General features: G+C 40.8%; 1 protein-coding gene across 5 annotated transcripts in view; it reads right to left on the bottom strand.

Annotated features, from left to right (window-relative positions):
• Positions 1–17636, bottom strand: part of LOC139691375 (rho GTPase-activating protein 15-like) — a 1001962-nt gene that overhangs the window by 673125 nt on the left and 311201 nt on the right. The window contains exon 1 of one of the 5 annotated variants that reach the window (XM_071589172.1): positions 14759–14846. The exons of the other annotated variants lie outside the window; for them this stretch is intronic. Within the exon in view, the coding sequence (XP_071445273.1) occupies positions 14759–14785 (27 nt within the window). The 5' untranslated portion in view covers positions 14786–14846. Of the gene's footprint in view, positions 1–14758; positions 14847–17636 lie in introns of those variants that run through there. 5 annotated transcript variants of the gene reach the window in all.

The following is a 17636-nucleotide window of genomic DNA, read 5'->3' as shown; positions in this document are numbered from 1 at the left end:
GCAAACCTAACTGATTTTACGAATTCCCCGCCCACTTTCATTCCTACCTCGAGTTCTTTGATCATTTCCTCTGCATACAGGTTGAACAGCAACGGTGATAATGGGTAACCCTGCCTTACACCCCTTCCTAACACTGCCCATCCTGACTCCCCGTTTCCCACCCGCACCTGAGCAGTCTGAGACATGTACAGGTTGCGGATTCCATATATATATATATATATATATATATATATATATATATATATATATATATATATATATATATAACACTTTTTGAAAGTCTCACGGACGTGAATAATAATGTATAACACTTAGCACTAGTGGACACAGACAAAAACACAGAAACACACAAAAAAGAGACTCACTATTTTTCGAATTTTCGGTGGTCGTTGCCACCTTTATCAAGGAAGAGAGGGACAGAACTGATCTGTCCCTCTCTTCCTTGATAAAGGAGGCAACGACCACCGAAAATTCGAAAAATAGTGAGTCTCTTTTTTGTGTGTTTCTGTGTTTTTGTCTGTGTCCACTAGTGCTAAGTGTTATACATTATATATATATAATGTTTATAAACAGGCATGTATATATGTATTTATATATACATACATGTATGCATATATACATACATGTATCTATTTTCTGGAAATGCATACAAAATAAAACTTATCTGCACACCCAAATAACTCATATTTATTGTTATGGCATTTATCGGGCGTCTCAGTAAGCCTAGAAGAAACTTTTAATGCGAGTCTGCCTCCGTTGGCCCGGAGCCAATCCGGGAATTTTTTATCTCCTAGACACGACGACGTCCCTTTTGCACTTTTCTTTTAAACCACTCCAAATATTTTCACCCTGATTATCTCACAGCAACATGTCTAGCTCTATCGATCTTGATGAATGGAAAATCTTCGCGAAAGTTCAATAGCTAGTATGGATGGATACACGGACACGTATGCATTACTTCAAAATATGACATTCGAAATTTGTATCCACACACCTCGAAGTAACTATCTGATTTTTTAGTCTACTTTTTCCCTCTCTCTATTCCGTTCAAAATACCTTATCCTACTCCTACCCCTCCCTCTTTTGCTTAACGTTCTTACTTCTATATATCTACAACGCTGCTCGCAAGTGATCTCCCTAAAATAAGTGTTTTAAATATTCAAAGTGACTACTCAAATACAGTGAAAAGCCTAGGAGTTTATCTAAGCAGCACCTTAACCTGGCGCGAGCAGGTAAATGCCATTTCTAATAAAGTTCACAAAGCTCTTTACACAATGAAGCATTTCAGACACCTAATCCCTATAACATTACGCCAGAATCTTGTTCAAATGTTAGTATTACCACATCTAGACTATTGCCCAGTTGTCTACGCTGATGTGAACAAGGAGCTAAGTACAAAATTACAAAGGCTCCAAAATTCTTGTCTGCGATTCCTCTTTAATATGCGTTTTAATGAACGTGTAACTCCTTACTATAAAATGTTGAATTGGCTAAAACTCGATCAGAGGAGAATGCTTCAAAAGGCCTCCCAATTATTTAAAGTTCTCAATTCTAAAACCCTTTCATATTCATATGAAAATTTTATATTCAATTCACATACGACAAAGAGATCAACCCGCATTACAAAAACATTCCATCTTCCCAAATACCGCACGGCTTTATATGAAAAGTCATTCAGTATTTCATCTTGTAAACTATGGAACTGTTTGCCTAATAAAGTAAAATTATCCAGGAACACATCCCAATTCAACAGGAACATGTTTGAATATCTGTCTACCACACTACCAAAATGACCTTATTACTGTTCTATCAGGCTAAATATTTAACTATTGTTCTTTGTATTTGTATGTATGTATTGTACTATATGTTTCGTCCAACTGATGCTAAATTGTGTTTTGTCACTGGTTTAATTACCTTATTCTATGCATTATGTAAACCTGTTTCACTCCATAGGTTTCAAAACCTCATGTAACATGTATTCTGCTCCAAGGGACTTTGCTCCCAGAGCAATAAAAATTGTTTACTATTATGTTTATTATAACGCCGTCTCCTATTTCCCATCGTCAGCGTCCTGCAGCCAACTTTCCTGCCTCTTTTGGATTTATCCCGGCGAAAAGAGAGGATTTTTCTCCCCTTTCACTATGCCTAGCACTTCCTCGTTTGAATAACCGATCGAAGCACTTTTCCACTAGATAATTTTTTTTATTTAAGACCGGGTTTCGATGTATTACATCATCATCAGGTCCTGATGGTGATGTAATACTTCGAAACCCGGTCGTAAAATAAAAACTTTATCAGATGGAAAAGTGCTTCAATCAGTTATTCATTATGTTCAACTTCCACCACATCACGCCTGAAGCTACTCAATTTCTTCCTCGTTTGTCTTCATTTCTCTCAATTCCGACCTTTTCCATCCTTCTACAAATCCATGTCTTAAAATTTTCCAAATCTACGCCTATAATCTTGATTCAATGACCTTGCTGCGCACGCCATAAAAATCACGCTCCGTTTTAAAGCTTTCCTTGATTTCATCCATATGGTCCTTACGTACATACTCATATACTCTCCTTTTCATAAAACTCATTCTCTAGCCTATCTCAGCTTCAGCCAAATTAAGTGATATTTTTAAAATACCAGGTATCACGCGTGGAAAATCACGCGTAGTTCAAGTGTACTACGATTCTCATATGTTGATTCAGTTTTAAAATCCGTTTTGGAATTAAACCTTTTCTCATAAATAAAGTAAATATTAAATTACAAGACTTATTAGCTCGAGACTCGGTTAAAGGAAGCACAAACTAATAGGATGGAAAAGGTGGTTTGTGATCTTATTATAATTTCCCCAATATGGACTTATTCTAAGAAACTATTTAGTTATTTTTGAGCTAATTTTTCAAAGCGCATCACAGTTTGAATTAAGAAGAGCACATGGTACTTGCTTGATGACGCGATGGAATTACTGTCGGCGAAAGCTTGTAAACTACCAAATGAGGCAAACCGCAATATTACAGAAAAAAATGCTACATATTTCATTTCTGTAGCAACTTCTGTTTGCTTCTTATGCGAAATGATTCATTATAATAATTTATTTGTCAACTAATAATAATGCGTAACTTTGCCACATCGTATTATTTCCATTTCGACATTCATCTGTTAATTAATGTGCGCATCTATTTACAAAGTCTACGGACACACTAGTTCGCCTTGAAAACGCTAATTAATATCGTAATTATTACTGGTACTAGGAGAAGCCAAATGAAAGCCAAACACCCGCCATATCAGCCGGTTCACTAAAAGCTAGAAGCTAGCAATTTACGCATAGATGCTTCCATCGCTGTGGTAGGATGACCACTTAGTAACAACTTACAGGTGCACACAGTTGTTGGGTTATGTCCTTTTTGGTGCGCGGACTTCCTGTTTTAGCTGGTGTTCGGTTTTCATTTGACTGCCCCTTATAATAATAATAATTATTATACTAATAAAAACAATAGTATTTTTTAAGAACCAAAGGCTGACGTCATTTATGGGTATATTCCTGATATTATTAATAGACAATTTTAGAGATTTGTCAGTTTCATTACCGTTGGTAATGCTCATTTATATCCCTGAAGGATTAATCTTTTAAGGTTGCTCACGCTGTGTCGAAACGTCTAACGTTGCCGAACGGTCAATGAAGAATGTTGGAAAGTATCCCGGACGGAAGAAAAAATAACAAAAATCGCGCGGTTACAAGAGATAGAAGAACGACTATACGTAGTGTGTAATAAGCCGAGGCAAAAAATAAATGAAGGTGGAAAAATGTCGGAGGACCCATCCTGTACTAGTAGGCGTCCAGAAATTTTGGGATGTTGACAATCTACTTCAGAGATGAGGGGAAGAGAGGAGGGAGGGAGAAAAGGGGGGGAGGGGTGTTTGTCGAAAGAGTGCAGATAGAGCGACACATCCTGTCCCTCTCACAAATGGCCTAAAAACTCTCGCTCCGTGATCGACGTCACAGTATGTCACGGTTTCACGATGGAGATCGAAATATGCGCACTTTTGGGTGTAGAGAGCGAGGAAATAAAACTACATGCATTCTGCAGGATGGGGGAAAAAAACTACAGGAAACAAAAAACTGCGGCCTCGAAATATGACTGCAGTAGCGGACCGACGAGAATTCCGCGGAAAATGAAAATTCTCCCGTCATGTTAGGATTAATTTAATTTTTTTTCCTCAAAGTAATTTGCTCCCGAGTTCCTATTACACATATTCCCTCCACCATCATTACAATTAATGCCGTAAATGTGTGTATATATGTATACTATATATGTATTTATGTGCACGTATTTGTATTATAAATATATTATAAATATATATAATAAATATATATATATATATATTACATATATATATATATTATATATATTATATATATTATATATTATACATATATATATGTGTATAAATATATATATATATTATATATATAATATGAAAATAAAAATAAAAATATGTGGGTCACGGTAGTTCAGGGGGTAGAGCATTGGACTGCTGACCGGAGGGGCCCGGGTTCGATTCCCGGGCAAGACACTCTGGGTACCTACAGCTCTACCCGCGCCGGTTGATGCCCTCCGTCACGAAATTTAACTGGCGCGCAACCTGGTGTGTCAAAGAGTACTCACTGCGAAAACCGAACTAATGGCCGGGAGGGATGTTAAGGTTTCGGTGATGTCGATAAGGTGCCGTGGTATGATTCTTTCAAACAGCTAGCCGAGGCCGTCAAGCAGAGAGATTGGCTGAAAATTTGCCGGTGGCGGAGTTTTCCCCTGCTTCGGGATGCACACAATGCGTGCCTCTTTCCATCGAGACGAGAAGTACCCGATGGCGAGGCACGCACTGAAGATGCAGATGAATATTGTGGGTTATGAGATGGACATTTGAATGATAACGGCATTGATGCCGCCTGTTCCAGGTGCCTTTCGGCTTATGGCCTTTGTAAGGTCCGCTTCTACGACTCGGGGCGGCTCTTCGTCCCTGTGATGGGCGATTTCCGGATCCCTTGGCGGCGGTACTGGAAGGAGCAAAGGGTCAGGCTGATCCTTTTATCCGGCGCCGGCTTGAAAACTCCTTAAGGTGAGCGACCATGGCTGTCTTCCTTTACTATCAGGGAACAATGGATTCCGGACGCAATCCTGATTGGCGCTCTTTTCTGAGTTTCCCCCTTGAGGTTGCTCGCCATAATCTAAAAGGAACCGTCGTCCATTGACAGAGAGGAAACTTTCTTTTCCTAGGTTTTGGTCCTAAAAGTGGCAATTATATCTCGGGAACGATACTGAGCCGCATTAAGTCCCCTTTTGTCGTCCGGATTTCGCGTATGTTGGAAGCATCACCTGAGTTAGTTCTTCGATCTAATGTTATCCACGATGGATCTAAGGAGAGCCTTGTAGGTCCAGGGACGATAAGAGCGTTCTGGAATGCAACCGCGGACGCAGATTGTAAGGCTTCCGTAACAAACTTAAACTTAACGATAAAAATCCTCCGGAGAGCGAAGAGCTGGTGGAAATGAATCAATTTTCGCCACTGTAAAATTCCACTTAACAACTGTCTCGACTAAAAATTCTTTCGGTGTTACGAGAGAACGCTCATCGTCGTGTGTGTTCCCCCTCCCCATGTTGAAGTTGCGACACCACCGCCGAACAGACGACTCGTCCATTACATTGTCTCCATACACCTCCTTTAATTGGCGATGAATATCACATGGGCGAACGTTTCTTGCATTGAGGAATTTAATCACTGCCCTCACTTCACAACTGGCGGCGTTCTCAATTTTTTTAAACATTGTAAACAATCACAGAAACAACACAGGCAATGCTAGCGTCACGCAACTTGGCTCAGAGAAGGCAGACAAGCCACTGAAGCTATCTGACCTCGTCCAGCGGCTACTCGCGTCGTCAGCACTTCATGCGGCACGAACGGGTACTACTTTCCGGATGACCCTCGTACATTAAAAACAATTGGAGTACTGAATTTACAGGGATCATTATAATACTTCATTTTTTGCACATAAAAAACGTTCATTACATTCAAAGTCCCATTAATTTCGATTTATTTCTGTGAATTGGGAAATTACACCCTGTCTACAAATGTGCCCGAAAATATTCTACCTTTTAGTTTTAAGTTAAATCTATTGTTTCATATCAGTCGAGGGATCAGTGTCTATTTTTATTAAAGTTAATATGGTTCAATTTGTCTCTTGTAGGATTAGCTTACTTGAAAGGAAGGCATTAAAGAATTGGTATCGATTCGTCTTTAAATAATCAATGGTTTAACATGATTAATTAGAGAAAACTGTCAGAGGGAGAGTCAAGGTTAGATGTACTAATGGAGGAAATGAATAATATCAACCGTCAGCGGTTCCATAGCGACCCTTCCATCATTGGCTGACATCTGGGTTGAAACTGAAACGGTGGAGAAAATTCTGGCGCCATTTATAACAATCAAAAAAAAACCATGGGCGTTCGATTCGCGCGCAGTTAAGGCGGGGAGGACGAATTTTGTACTGCACTCGAACAAAAAACCCTTCCCGTCAGTCGGTGATTTTCTCGGTCAATTTCGCTTTGTTTTTAAACGAAATTCGGAAGGAAACGGGTCTGGGGGGGGGAGGCGGGGGTGGGGGGGGAAGGTAAAAGGGGTTGGCCCAATATAGAGGGAGGGTAACAAGTCGGCTTGGTCAAAATAATTTTCCGCTTCCCAAACGAAATTTAGGGATTCCGACGATTTCGGATCGCTTTAATTTCCCTACCTCTCGCCTGACGAAGGTCAGCGAAATGGAACTTGGTTCGGGCAGTTTACCCGGCCGTCGTGTATCGTATAAATGATGACACCTACGGATTTTCCGATTGAAATGATTTAAGGAAAAAAATGAACGTCAAAGGGCGACACTCATTTTTTTCACGTGCAACTTCTTCCTCCACTCGCCGCCCACTTATCAAAGTAGTCTTGTTTCAGAATTAAATGGGATTCGGAGGGATGATGGATGTTTTGAGAGAAAGCATTTGGAATGAAGACAAAAAGACAACCTTGGATTGACTGTTTTCAGGAGACATAGTACACACGAAATTTATAACCACGACTTAAATTAATGGATTTATCGCGGGATAGGATATCATCTGGAAAAATTGGAGATGGGAATGAAAGTCGGCGGGAAATTCGTAAAATCAGTTTACCAATGACCATAAGTTTGCTGATGTCCAAGATCTAGTTCGTCAGTCAGCTAAGAGGTTGCAAGCATAGCTGAGTGAATTGGAAATTTAGTGCTTTACAAAGATATGGGTGAAGAATAAATAAAAATAAAATAAAGGTAATGCGATTTCCCAGGAGGAAAAAGGCTAAGCTAAGCAGTAAAATAAGAGGGTAAAAACTAGGACAGGTAAAACAGTTAACGTGTCTCGGGAGTGTTTGGGACCCACATGGGCAACGTTGTAGGAACGTAACGAGAAGAATTGTGCTAGGCAAAGAGGCTTTCACAAGGAGGAGGGAGTTGATGACAGGGACGTTGAGTAAGGATATTAAGAAAAGACTCGTAAAAGCTTTGATAAGGAGCGTAGTTATGTACGACGCGGAAAAATGATTATTAAAGCAGGATGATAGAAGTATATTGGAGGCTTTTGAAATGTGGGTGTGGAGAAGAATGGAGAAGGTGAAATGGACAGAGAAGAAGACAAACGAGGAAGTACTTGGTATGGTGGGCGAAGAGAGGGGTTGGTTTGGAGAAATCCTATGGAGGCAGGAAAAGTGGCTGAAGGGGGTAGTGACCGGTAACGGGATGTTGAAGACTGTAATAGAGGGCAGAATGTTAGGCAAAAGAGGAAAGGGAAGGAGCAGGAAAGGGATGTTTGACGGGATGAAGGGAGGAATGAAGTACTCAGAGATGAAGAGGGACTTGATGTAGGGTAGGTTGGGGGATTGTGTTTTGTCAGGATACACAAAACATTTATTTGGCAGTTGTGTCCATCCAAAACCTAACTTTAATGGTAGATTTCTTAAGAATAATATATCTTATGTGAAAGTCCCACAGATGTGAATAACAATGTACACCAAGATAGCACTAGCGAACAAAAACAGGAACACACAAGAAAGAAACTCACACGTATTCCAAATGTTTATGGTGGTCAGACCACATTTATCAAGGAAGAGAAGGGTTAGTTAGTTTTAGGGGAGGCGACCGACAGCTGAGATCATTGTCACAATTAGGGATGGGCAGAAAAGGATGAAGGGTGAGGGAAACTCTGCGTGGGCGTTAGCCTACTCTTATCGAAAGGCGCCAAGGGATCATTAGCTTAACATCCCATTCGACGGACGGCGTACTCACCCAAAGTTCCCTCCACAAAACAACTCATGCTGGAATCAGGATACTACTGAAAAATATGTGCCACCGCTGGAATTCGAACCCGGGGCCTATGGGTGGGAACCCAGTACGTTAGCCACCGAACCATCTCGATCCCCGCAAGAGAAGGCTCTCGAGAGTTCCGTGAGCGCTAAAGAGCATCGGCCCGTCAAGTCGAAGTATCCGTGGGATTGTATACCTGTATTCACCAGTTTTCTCCGCGCCCGCATCTTAAATACTTCAAACTATCTCAACCCTCTTGCCTAAAAGACAAAGTTACGGAGAAATTTGAAAAGCCACGCTCCGTAACAATGTATTCCCTGCCGCCTTCTTGATTCAATGTTCCCATCACCTCATATTATGTATAAGTATTCAATTTTACTTAAAGCAGTAATTATATTAATGGCCTTCCTATATTTACCACAATATCTTTGAAGCCGTTTGTTTGTACGAAAAATTCCACCTGGAATAGTTGTTCTGACTTAATTTATATTTTTTGATCAAGGAATTCTCTTCACAACTTCTTTTTGCTACGATGGATTCTCAAACCATACCTTACATAATGGTTCAGTGAGGGAGGACTTGCCGGTGGAGTGCAGCTAGGGTGCTGGCTATCCACTCCATGGGCAATAGTTCAAATTCTGAGGGTAGCAGGATTTTTTAGTGGTGTGCCGTACCGTACGAAGGATGCTGCTATATGTAGAGCACTATAGATGAGTACACCGTCCGTCGGATGGGACGTTAAGTTGTGTGACCCCTTAGGAGCATTTCATTAAAGGATAACGCCAGGTTTCTCTCCTCCCATTTTCAACAACGACCTATAAAATGACTTCGCGCCAATGCAGACAGCCTAACAAAAGCGCGCGATCGTTTTCTTCGTCTAATTGATTTGGCCACGTGTTTGCCACGTCGCTAGTTTACGTCTGAAATGTGTCCTAGAAAAGCGTAGCGTTCCGCGTGCTCTGATTCGTGCCCTCCAACGTGTTGTGAAACATGAGAACGCCCCCCCCTCTTCTATTTCCGCTATTACGTATTTTTAAGAGTTTTGTTTATCGCTTCGTTTTCCTCAAAATGAGTTCGCCGCTCGATCGAAGCGATTGACGGGGATCGCTGCGTGGGTGAGGATTTCACCTGCTCGTGCAGACGAAGCAGCTGACGTTGCGAAACAGAAAGTCTGCCTCCACTAACCCCCCCATCGTCCCACCCCCGTATCCTCCAAGGCCTCTCTCTTCTTCCTCCCTCTTGTGCAATCCGTGACCCAATGCCCCGAGGTTTACGGATGGGGGGAAAGGGGGGGGGGGGAGAGGAGCAAGAGAAGGGAAACAGGAATGTTATCTTTTTTTTACATTTTAGCCTCCACGCGTGCCCGCTGGCATTCCCGGTTTCGAAAAGCGTCGCGGGCCAGAGGCATTTTACTACAGGCGGAATATTTGACTTCTATCGCCCGTTGCACGCGAAACAATGCACATCATCAGGTAGATCGCTTCCCGGTCTGCGAATCGCAATTCTTGCTGCGAATCAAATATCCGCCATTTTGTGACGCGATAAATACGTCATAGTGGATAGAGTGAGAACGTATCCTTTCATTATTTTTGAGTTATATCAACACCAAGTTATTCAATCCTAATACTAATTTACTATAGCCCTCCACCTTTCTATATTCACTGTTGTAATTCTCTCTATACCCCCTCATAGATTCTCATGATAATACGTCATTATTAATTTGAGCAAGTGCACTAGTCTCTTTTTGATCCTTTACGTGATCGCCCCTTCAATTTTCTTCCCTTTTAGTATCATATTTCTTACTGATCCATTGTGCCTCAGTGTGTATTCAATTCATCTACTATTTCTTTTTCTTTCCCGCACAGTTCTCTCGATATGGTTCTCTTTCCCCATCTTAATCTTATGTATACTTCCTCATTCCTCTTCTGTTAAGCACACCACGTTTCCAAGGCTTCTCCTCGTCTTCGCTGGTCCACTTTTCCAATGTTCCATGTATCTGAACCGTAGAGTGCCATGCTCCATAGGAACGTCTTCAGGAACTGCTTCCTTGTTTATAACCTCGGGTCGCAGCTTGAGCTATTCTTCGTTTGATGTCGGACAAAATTCTTTCATCCCAAGTAATATTGCTACCCAAGTAGCTGAAAAATTTCACTTTCTCTAGTTAGCTTTGCGTATAACCAACAAAAATGTTTTTATCATTGACCAAAATTCGATAATGGATTGGGCTTTTTGCAGGCCGATTACTGCTAAAAGACAATTCATAAAATACGAACTTACTGATGGCGCACGGTTAATCTTGAATCATGGTTGCTATGAAAGTTTTCAAGTTTGGGAAAGGAAATTATATCGATTGAATATATTTCTACGTGAAATCCATCCCAACAAGATATTTATCAAAATATTTCGGGAGCTAATCCCACAATTTACAACTTGAACCACATTAATATGCATATAAATGCATCCTAGATTGCTATGAATCAATAAATTCAAATTTAGACTTAAAAACGCAATTGAAAAAATTTTTAAGCATATTACATACAGGGAGAGGTAGGAAAGGGGGAATCAAGCAGATCACAAGCGTAAGATCACAAGTATTTCCTTGACCGAGAGATTGGAGGCTTTTGAAATGTGGGTGTGGAGAAGGTGAAATGAACCGAAAGGAAAACAAACGAGGAAGTACTTGGTGTGGTGGGCGAATAGAGGGTTTTGTTGGGAGAAATCATATGGAGGCAGGAAAAGTGGATGAAGGGGGTATTGACCGGCAGCGGGATGCTGAAGACTGTAATTGAGGGGAGAATGTTAGGCAAACGAGGAAAGGGAAGGAATAGGATAGGGATGTTGGACGGGATGAAGGGAGGAAGAAAGTACTCAGAGATGAAGAGGGACCTGATGTAGAGTAGGATGTTGTGTTTTGCTAGGGGTCACAAATTATTTAATTTGTGATTTTTTTTTCGGGTACCAGATATTCCTGGGAAACCATTGGTGACGAAGAGAATATATAAGTGCCCCACCCCTTATTCTTGACTTTTACAGGTCAGGAATGGCCTAGTACTATTCGAAGTTCTACACTGGCCTGTCAAAACAACCTTCGGGTTGATTGATAAATGTGGTTTATTTTATTTGTGGTCTTCCATTAGAATCTACGTTGAATTTTAACTTTACAGATGATTCATACTCGGGAAAAACGATATGGAAATTCCATATCCTTGAAACACTTTTTGTACTCATTGCGTCCTTACAAGAGAGTAGTAATGAACCATGAGTAGAGGTTGCTTGACCTTTGCAAAGAGGGCAGAGATATTAAGCCTAATTGATCAAATCCCTCCCTCATGCCATTTAAAACGCTTGGGTCTTTGGCTTCTTCTGGGGTGATACAGTAATCCCCCACTCACGCTTGTGTCTGGTCAGCCATCAATCGGACACTGACCACTCCCAAATAGCGTCCACTTGATTCCACCACAATCGACAGCCCTACGTCCTTCGTTGACCGTCGTCCCTACCAATAACTCGGACGTCGAGACAGTTGAGCTTCGTGGTGTTGGTGGGGGTCTGACGCATGTATTGGCTTTAAGAATATCCAAACAATACCCATCAGGTCGTCGTCATGGCGTATAGCGGAGGGTGTTTAGGGTACCAACAATAATACAGGCGCAATTAATAACTCATAAATAAACTCGAATACGTGTTAGCCTTACACACACACACACTCACATGCAACAAACACACATGCTAATCTACGTGGGCATTACAAATTCGTTGCGATTGACCAATTTATCAACTTCTAGCATAAAGTTAAATTTGAAATACGACGGCCGACTATAGAGTAACCAACGTTTCGGCCTAGCGTGGCAGTGGGTAGGGCTAGAGCCACCACCTTGGTGTCCAAATGCCCATACACTCAGTACGCATCCTACAGTGGTAGTGCACAGACTGAGGGCTCTTCTACTTTGCTCATTGCGAACTGTTAAAATGTGCGCTGCATTGGAAAATCCCGTGAATTGTTAAGTGCGTTCTGTGATTAGGTTTATACTTATACCACATCCCAATTTTAATTCATGGGCGACTTTGTGAAGTGTACGGAGACAGAATAATGAGTGAAGACGGAGTGTGCATTGGTGGTGCATTCAGTATAAAAATGGCCACAGCACCAATGTTCTCGACGTTGACCGTAGTGGTCGGCTAAGCCTTGTGACAGATGAACTGGCGGTGAAATTCTACGGAAAAATTCGTGACAACCGCCGAATTACGATCACGGATCTCTCGGTAGTCGTAGCTTGCAACCTTTGACAGTGACGCAATTTTACAAGCAAGTGGTTAAAATTTAAAGCGACAGATTTCTTCAAAGACGGAATTTAAAAGTTTATGTATCGTTAAGAATGACAACTACGTAGGAAAAATAGCTTAAGAATGTGCCTTTTCAAATTTACATAGTAAAACTTTGTCTCGTTTATAGGTTCATATTTTATTTCAAAACGTAAGTTACTTTCTGGACTACGTCCTTTTCATCACATTTACCCAGTACTCATGTAATTAATCCCAATTTTTTGTTAGCCTGTCCTTATATTCCTTGTTTATATTTCACCCAGGAGTGGTCGTGAATGAGGGTCGTGAATACCTAATTGGTATTCCTGATGCAGTAAGCGTTCGGGAGGAAATTGCTGTTAAACGTTAGCGCCCGTAATATCAGAATTACTGATATTAATTTAAGTTAAAAAAATATTTTTGAAACACGGATCGCGGTAGTCCAGGGGTAGAGCTTTGAACTGCTGATCGTACGGTCCGGGGTTCGAGTACCTAAATTGCCACTCTGGGCACCCTAAGCTCCACCCACCCAAGCTATGTGATTTTTCGGGTACCAGATCTTCCTGGGAAACCATAACCGACACAGGGAAAGGAATTCTCTTCCACCCTAACCTGATTTGAGAATTTCGGATTTAATATTGGGTGAACTCTATCAAACCGACCTTCTGGTTGATTATTATTTTCATGGTCATTTTCAATAAAAAACTACCATAGAGGTTCGAGAATGCCAGAGTCATCGCGTCCCCTTAGCTCATGTGTTAATGACGAACGAGGAAATTAATTTAAGATACATAAAACCATATTTTATAAACAGAAGTCAGTATAGAGTTTTTTTAAGTAACTTTAATGTGTTCCTATTAATTTTTGAAATGCTTTATAAAACTTATTTTAGACTTATTCTGAGACGCCAATATTTTTAAAACTATTTGATTTCGGCAGTTTTTTCTGTCAAATTAATTAATATCATTTAAATGGAGGGGGCCAGGTGTTGTTATGTTAACACCATCACTGCAATTATAACTATTTCCGCGCATGATATCAGTTTTTTTGCGATAATGACATGTTTTATAGCTGCAACATTAACCCATAATCCTTATAATGTTAAGTTATTCACTGCCTTAAGAGGATATTAAAAACCTTGGATTTTCAATTTAAATTTTTATGAATACTAACACGGAAAGACCCTGTTTCGCCATCGCCTTATAGTGCACTTGTGACCATAAAAATATAGAATTGTTTATGAAAATAAAATATCCTAGGTATTGATGCAACATCCTTAAGATAGAAATAATGCGTCGATACACGATGAGAACGATATTCAAAATTTCGCTCGGAAGTTATAGTCAATATATGCAAGTGCATTTCGACAAATTATTAACTCCTCGATTTTAGAAATAATCTCGATATTTTTCACATCCAGGGTCCACATTACAACAATGAATATCGAATATTCATAGGGGTATTGTAGCGAAAAATGGGTGTCATCCTTAAAGGGAGTGAAGAGAGCCTGATTTAGAGTGATTCAATTATGACACGGGAGTGTGACCGAACGTGATGGAATTTGCGTGACGGAGCGTGATTTACTTTAACCTTAGTGCGGAGTGAACCTGATTCAGGCGAGGCTTTAAAATGTCACATTAAACTGAGGGTTACTTCCACCTCATGTTTAAGGCCAAATATTAGTTTTATGACAACAAGCGAAGTTTAAACAGCTCATTAACTGACAGGCGATGTTGCGATTGCCCAAATGTTTACAGTCACAAATGAGCAATCTTATTTTTTAACATAATTTGTCGGTTATCTCCAAGCTCATTAAACGTTCACTTAAACTAACGATCGGATTTCACGTACTTCTAAAACCAGGCATTAAGTGTGATACTTATTATACGAGAGCGTGACTGAACTTGATGAATTGTCCGTAACGGAGCCGTGACTCGTGTGATCAGACCAGGAGACAAATTTTGCAATATATCGTACCACGGCGTGACGTCATCTCATGGACTAAAATGGAGGAAGGAAACCATTGACAACAGACGGCAATGGGTGCTTCCGGAAGTGTTTCCATGGTTACAGATCGCATGTACTCACAGAACTTTCGGAATCCTCAGAATCCATCAGGAAGGCCTTATCTCTTGCCCCTTTCCTCCTTAAAATTGCCGTATCCTTTCAGGTTTGGCCTCTTCCTGACGACACCAAAAAAAAAAGTTTTTTCTGGCGTTGGATGTATTTTTTTTAATATCCGCGTGCGACGACTTCTGGTCTCACATGAATACGTAACTGCACAACACTTCTATCCAAGATTGTTTTTCTCTTTATCTTTCTGGCAATTGGGTATTATTTTTACACCACCAGGAGCCGAACGGGCATTTAGGCAATGGTATCCATTCACAGTCACACAGAGGGAACACAGAAGGAAGGCGGAGGACGCGTTTGTCCTAGGCACCGCTTGGGACAAGAACGACCCGTGACTCGCTCCCTGCCAGCGGGGGAACGGATCTTGAAGTGATTGTCGAGGGGGGGGGAGGGAATATGGGGTCTCTCCCCCCTTTCACCCCCTAGACACACGAGAGCAGGGATTGCGCGGTCAAAAGGGTCGCCGTTTGGAGTCCTTCCTGCCGATGCATCCAACGAGAGTCATCCCGTTAAATAAAAAAAATAGAAAAAAAACCCTTTAGCTGAGAGGGTGGTGGGGGAGGAAAGGGGGGTACACATACGTCACTCGCTCTCTGGCCATCCAGCCAGCCAGCCGCCACCAACACTTTGTACCCTATCATCCCCAACAAATGCCCTTCCACCCCACCACTCCTAATTCGGCCCCACAATCCTCTCGTCAACATTTTCGCCCTAAAACGCACCCCAAATTTTTCTCCCCAACAATTACTGCAATCACTCAACCTCCCTCTTTCCAACGACTCACTAACAATCACGAAGTGCGCGCGCAAGCGCGGAATTATTTTACTAACCCATTCATAAATAATTGCACCTACCGAGCGGTGAAATTTTATTCATATTTATTTATAACAGCGCCAAGGTAATAATTTGTAACTTGGATGATTATCAATATGTTTCTTGACAGTATTAAAAGTGGAATATTTGCTCCCGGCACCACATCATTAATAGTAGTGTAATATATATATATATATATAGATATATATATATATATATATATATATATATATATATGTTTGTGAAAATATAATGTGTGTATATATATATATATATATATATATATATATATATATATATATATATTTGGGGGTCGTGATACTCCAGGAGTAGAGCGTTGGACTACGAACCGGAGGGCCCGCGTTCGATTCCTTGTTCACTTTTTTCCACCGCGTTCATTCTTTGTTTACTTTTCCGTCCATTTCATGTTTCTTTTCATTCCTCTCTCCACAACTACATCTCTAAGGCCTCTAATGCACGATTGCCCTTCTGCTTAGACGAATATGTTTCTGAAACATACTAATCCACGCAATTTCAGAGTGTGAAAACCATTAGCTTTGACCGGGATATCCCGGTCAAGACGAATGATATTTACCCTCTGGAATGTTTGCATTGAAATACATATTAGCGGATACCTCAGTTAAAAGTTACTCTCCCGGGATATCTCGCAGTTTCTGGCATTTCTCGTATTAAAGGTTTTTCTTTGTGACTTCAGTCAAGATATATTCCATTAACTCCCCCGCGCCTTTGTAAACGTTTATTCCTCTCAAGAAAAGCCTCTTTCCCCGAACGGAAATCATCTTTTAACGCCCCCAACCACGCTGTTGATTGCCACCCAAAACTAAATAATGATCTGCATCATAATTTGGAAGCAAAGGGAAAATATTGTCCACGAATAAAAATTAGATAGATAGATGTATCGAAATAGACTGGGAATGTCAATTCACAGGGCATATTGCATTTTAATGCAATGTTTAACTTTGTGAGAAAAAGTTACTGGGAATGTTGGATTAAGGGCGTATTAGAGAGAGGATAAGTTAAATAATTTTGCATTATATGAAGTCAGAAATTATTTGTTATTGGATTATGGTTTGCTGAAGCGTATTCGACATTGTAGTGCTATTCTGTATCGTAGCAATTCTTCGTCTTTGAGACTGTAAAAAAGCAGATTTTAAACGTTGTACTACTCTTTGAGTATTATTTCCTCCATCCTAAGGTAGCTGGACTGACTCGATCAACGTAAGCGATAACTTTCCATTCTTTCCTGTTGGAAAGATCACCGTTGCTGTTCAACCTGTATGCAGAGGAAATGATTAAAGAGGCATGGGAAGAACTGGAGGTAGGAATGAAAGTAGGCGGGGAATTCGTAAAATCAGTAAGGTTTGCTAATGACCATGCTTTATTTTGTCAGTCAGCCAAGGGGTTGCAAGCATTGCTGAGTGAATTGGAAATTCAGTGCGACAGGTATGGGATGAGAATCAATATTAACAAAACAAAGGTAACAAAAAAACAAACACTCGTAAAAACTTTCATATGGATCGTAGCTATGTACGGCGCGGAAACGTGGTCATTGAAGCAGGAGGATACGCGTAGATTGGAGGCTTTTGAAATGTGGGTGTGGAGAAGAATGGAGAAGGTGAAATGGGCAGAGAAGAAAACAAACGAGGAAGTAATTGGTATGGTGGGCGAGGAGAGGGGATTTTTGGGAGAAATCATATGGAGGCAGGAAAAGAGGATGAAGGGGGTTTTGACCGGCAGCGGGATGTTGAAGACTGCAATTGAGGGGAGAATGTTAGGCAAACGGGGAAAGGGAAGGAACAGGATAGGGATGTTGGACGGGATGAAGGGAGGAAGAAAGTACTCAGAGATAAAGAGGGACCTGATGTAGAGTAGGATGTTGTGTTTTGCTGGGGGTCACAAATTATTTAATTAGTGATTATGTCCATCCAAAAACCTACCTTAACCGGTAGATTACCTAATAAATTAAAAAGATATATATTTAGATGATTTCGTCGAAGTA

Source organism: Hetaerina americana, unplaced genomic scaffold (genome assembly GCF_022747635.1).
Source record: "Hetaerina americana unplaced genomic scaffold, ioHetAmer1.1.p SCAF_33, whole genome shotgun sequence".
Classification (NCBI taxonomy): domain Eukaryota; kingdom Metazoa; phylum Arthropoda; class Insecta; order Odonata; family Calopterygidae; genus Hetaerina; species Hetaerina americana.
Note: the sequence above shows the minus strand (reverse complement) of the source record. Positions and strands in the feature narration are given on the sequence as shown.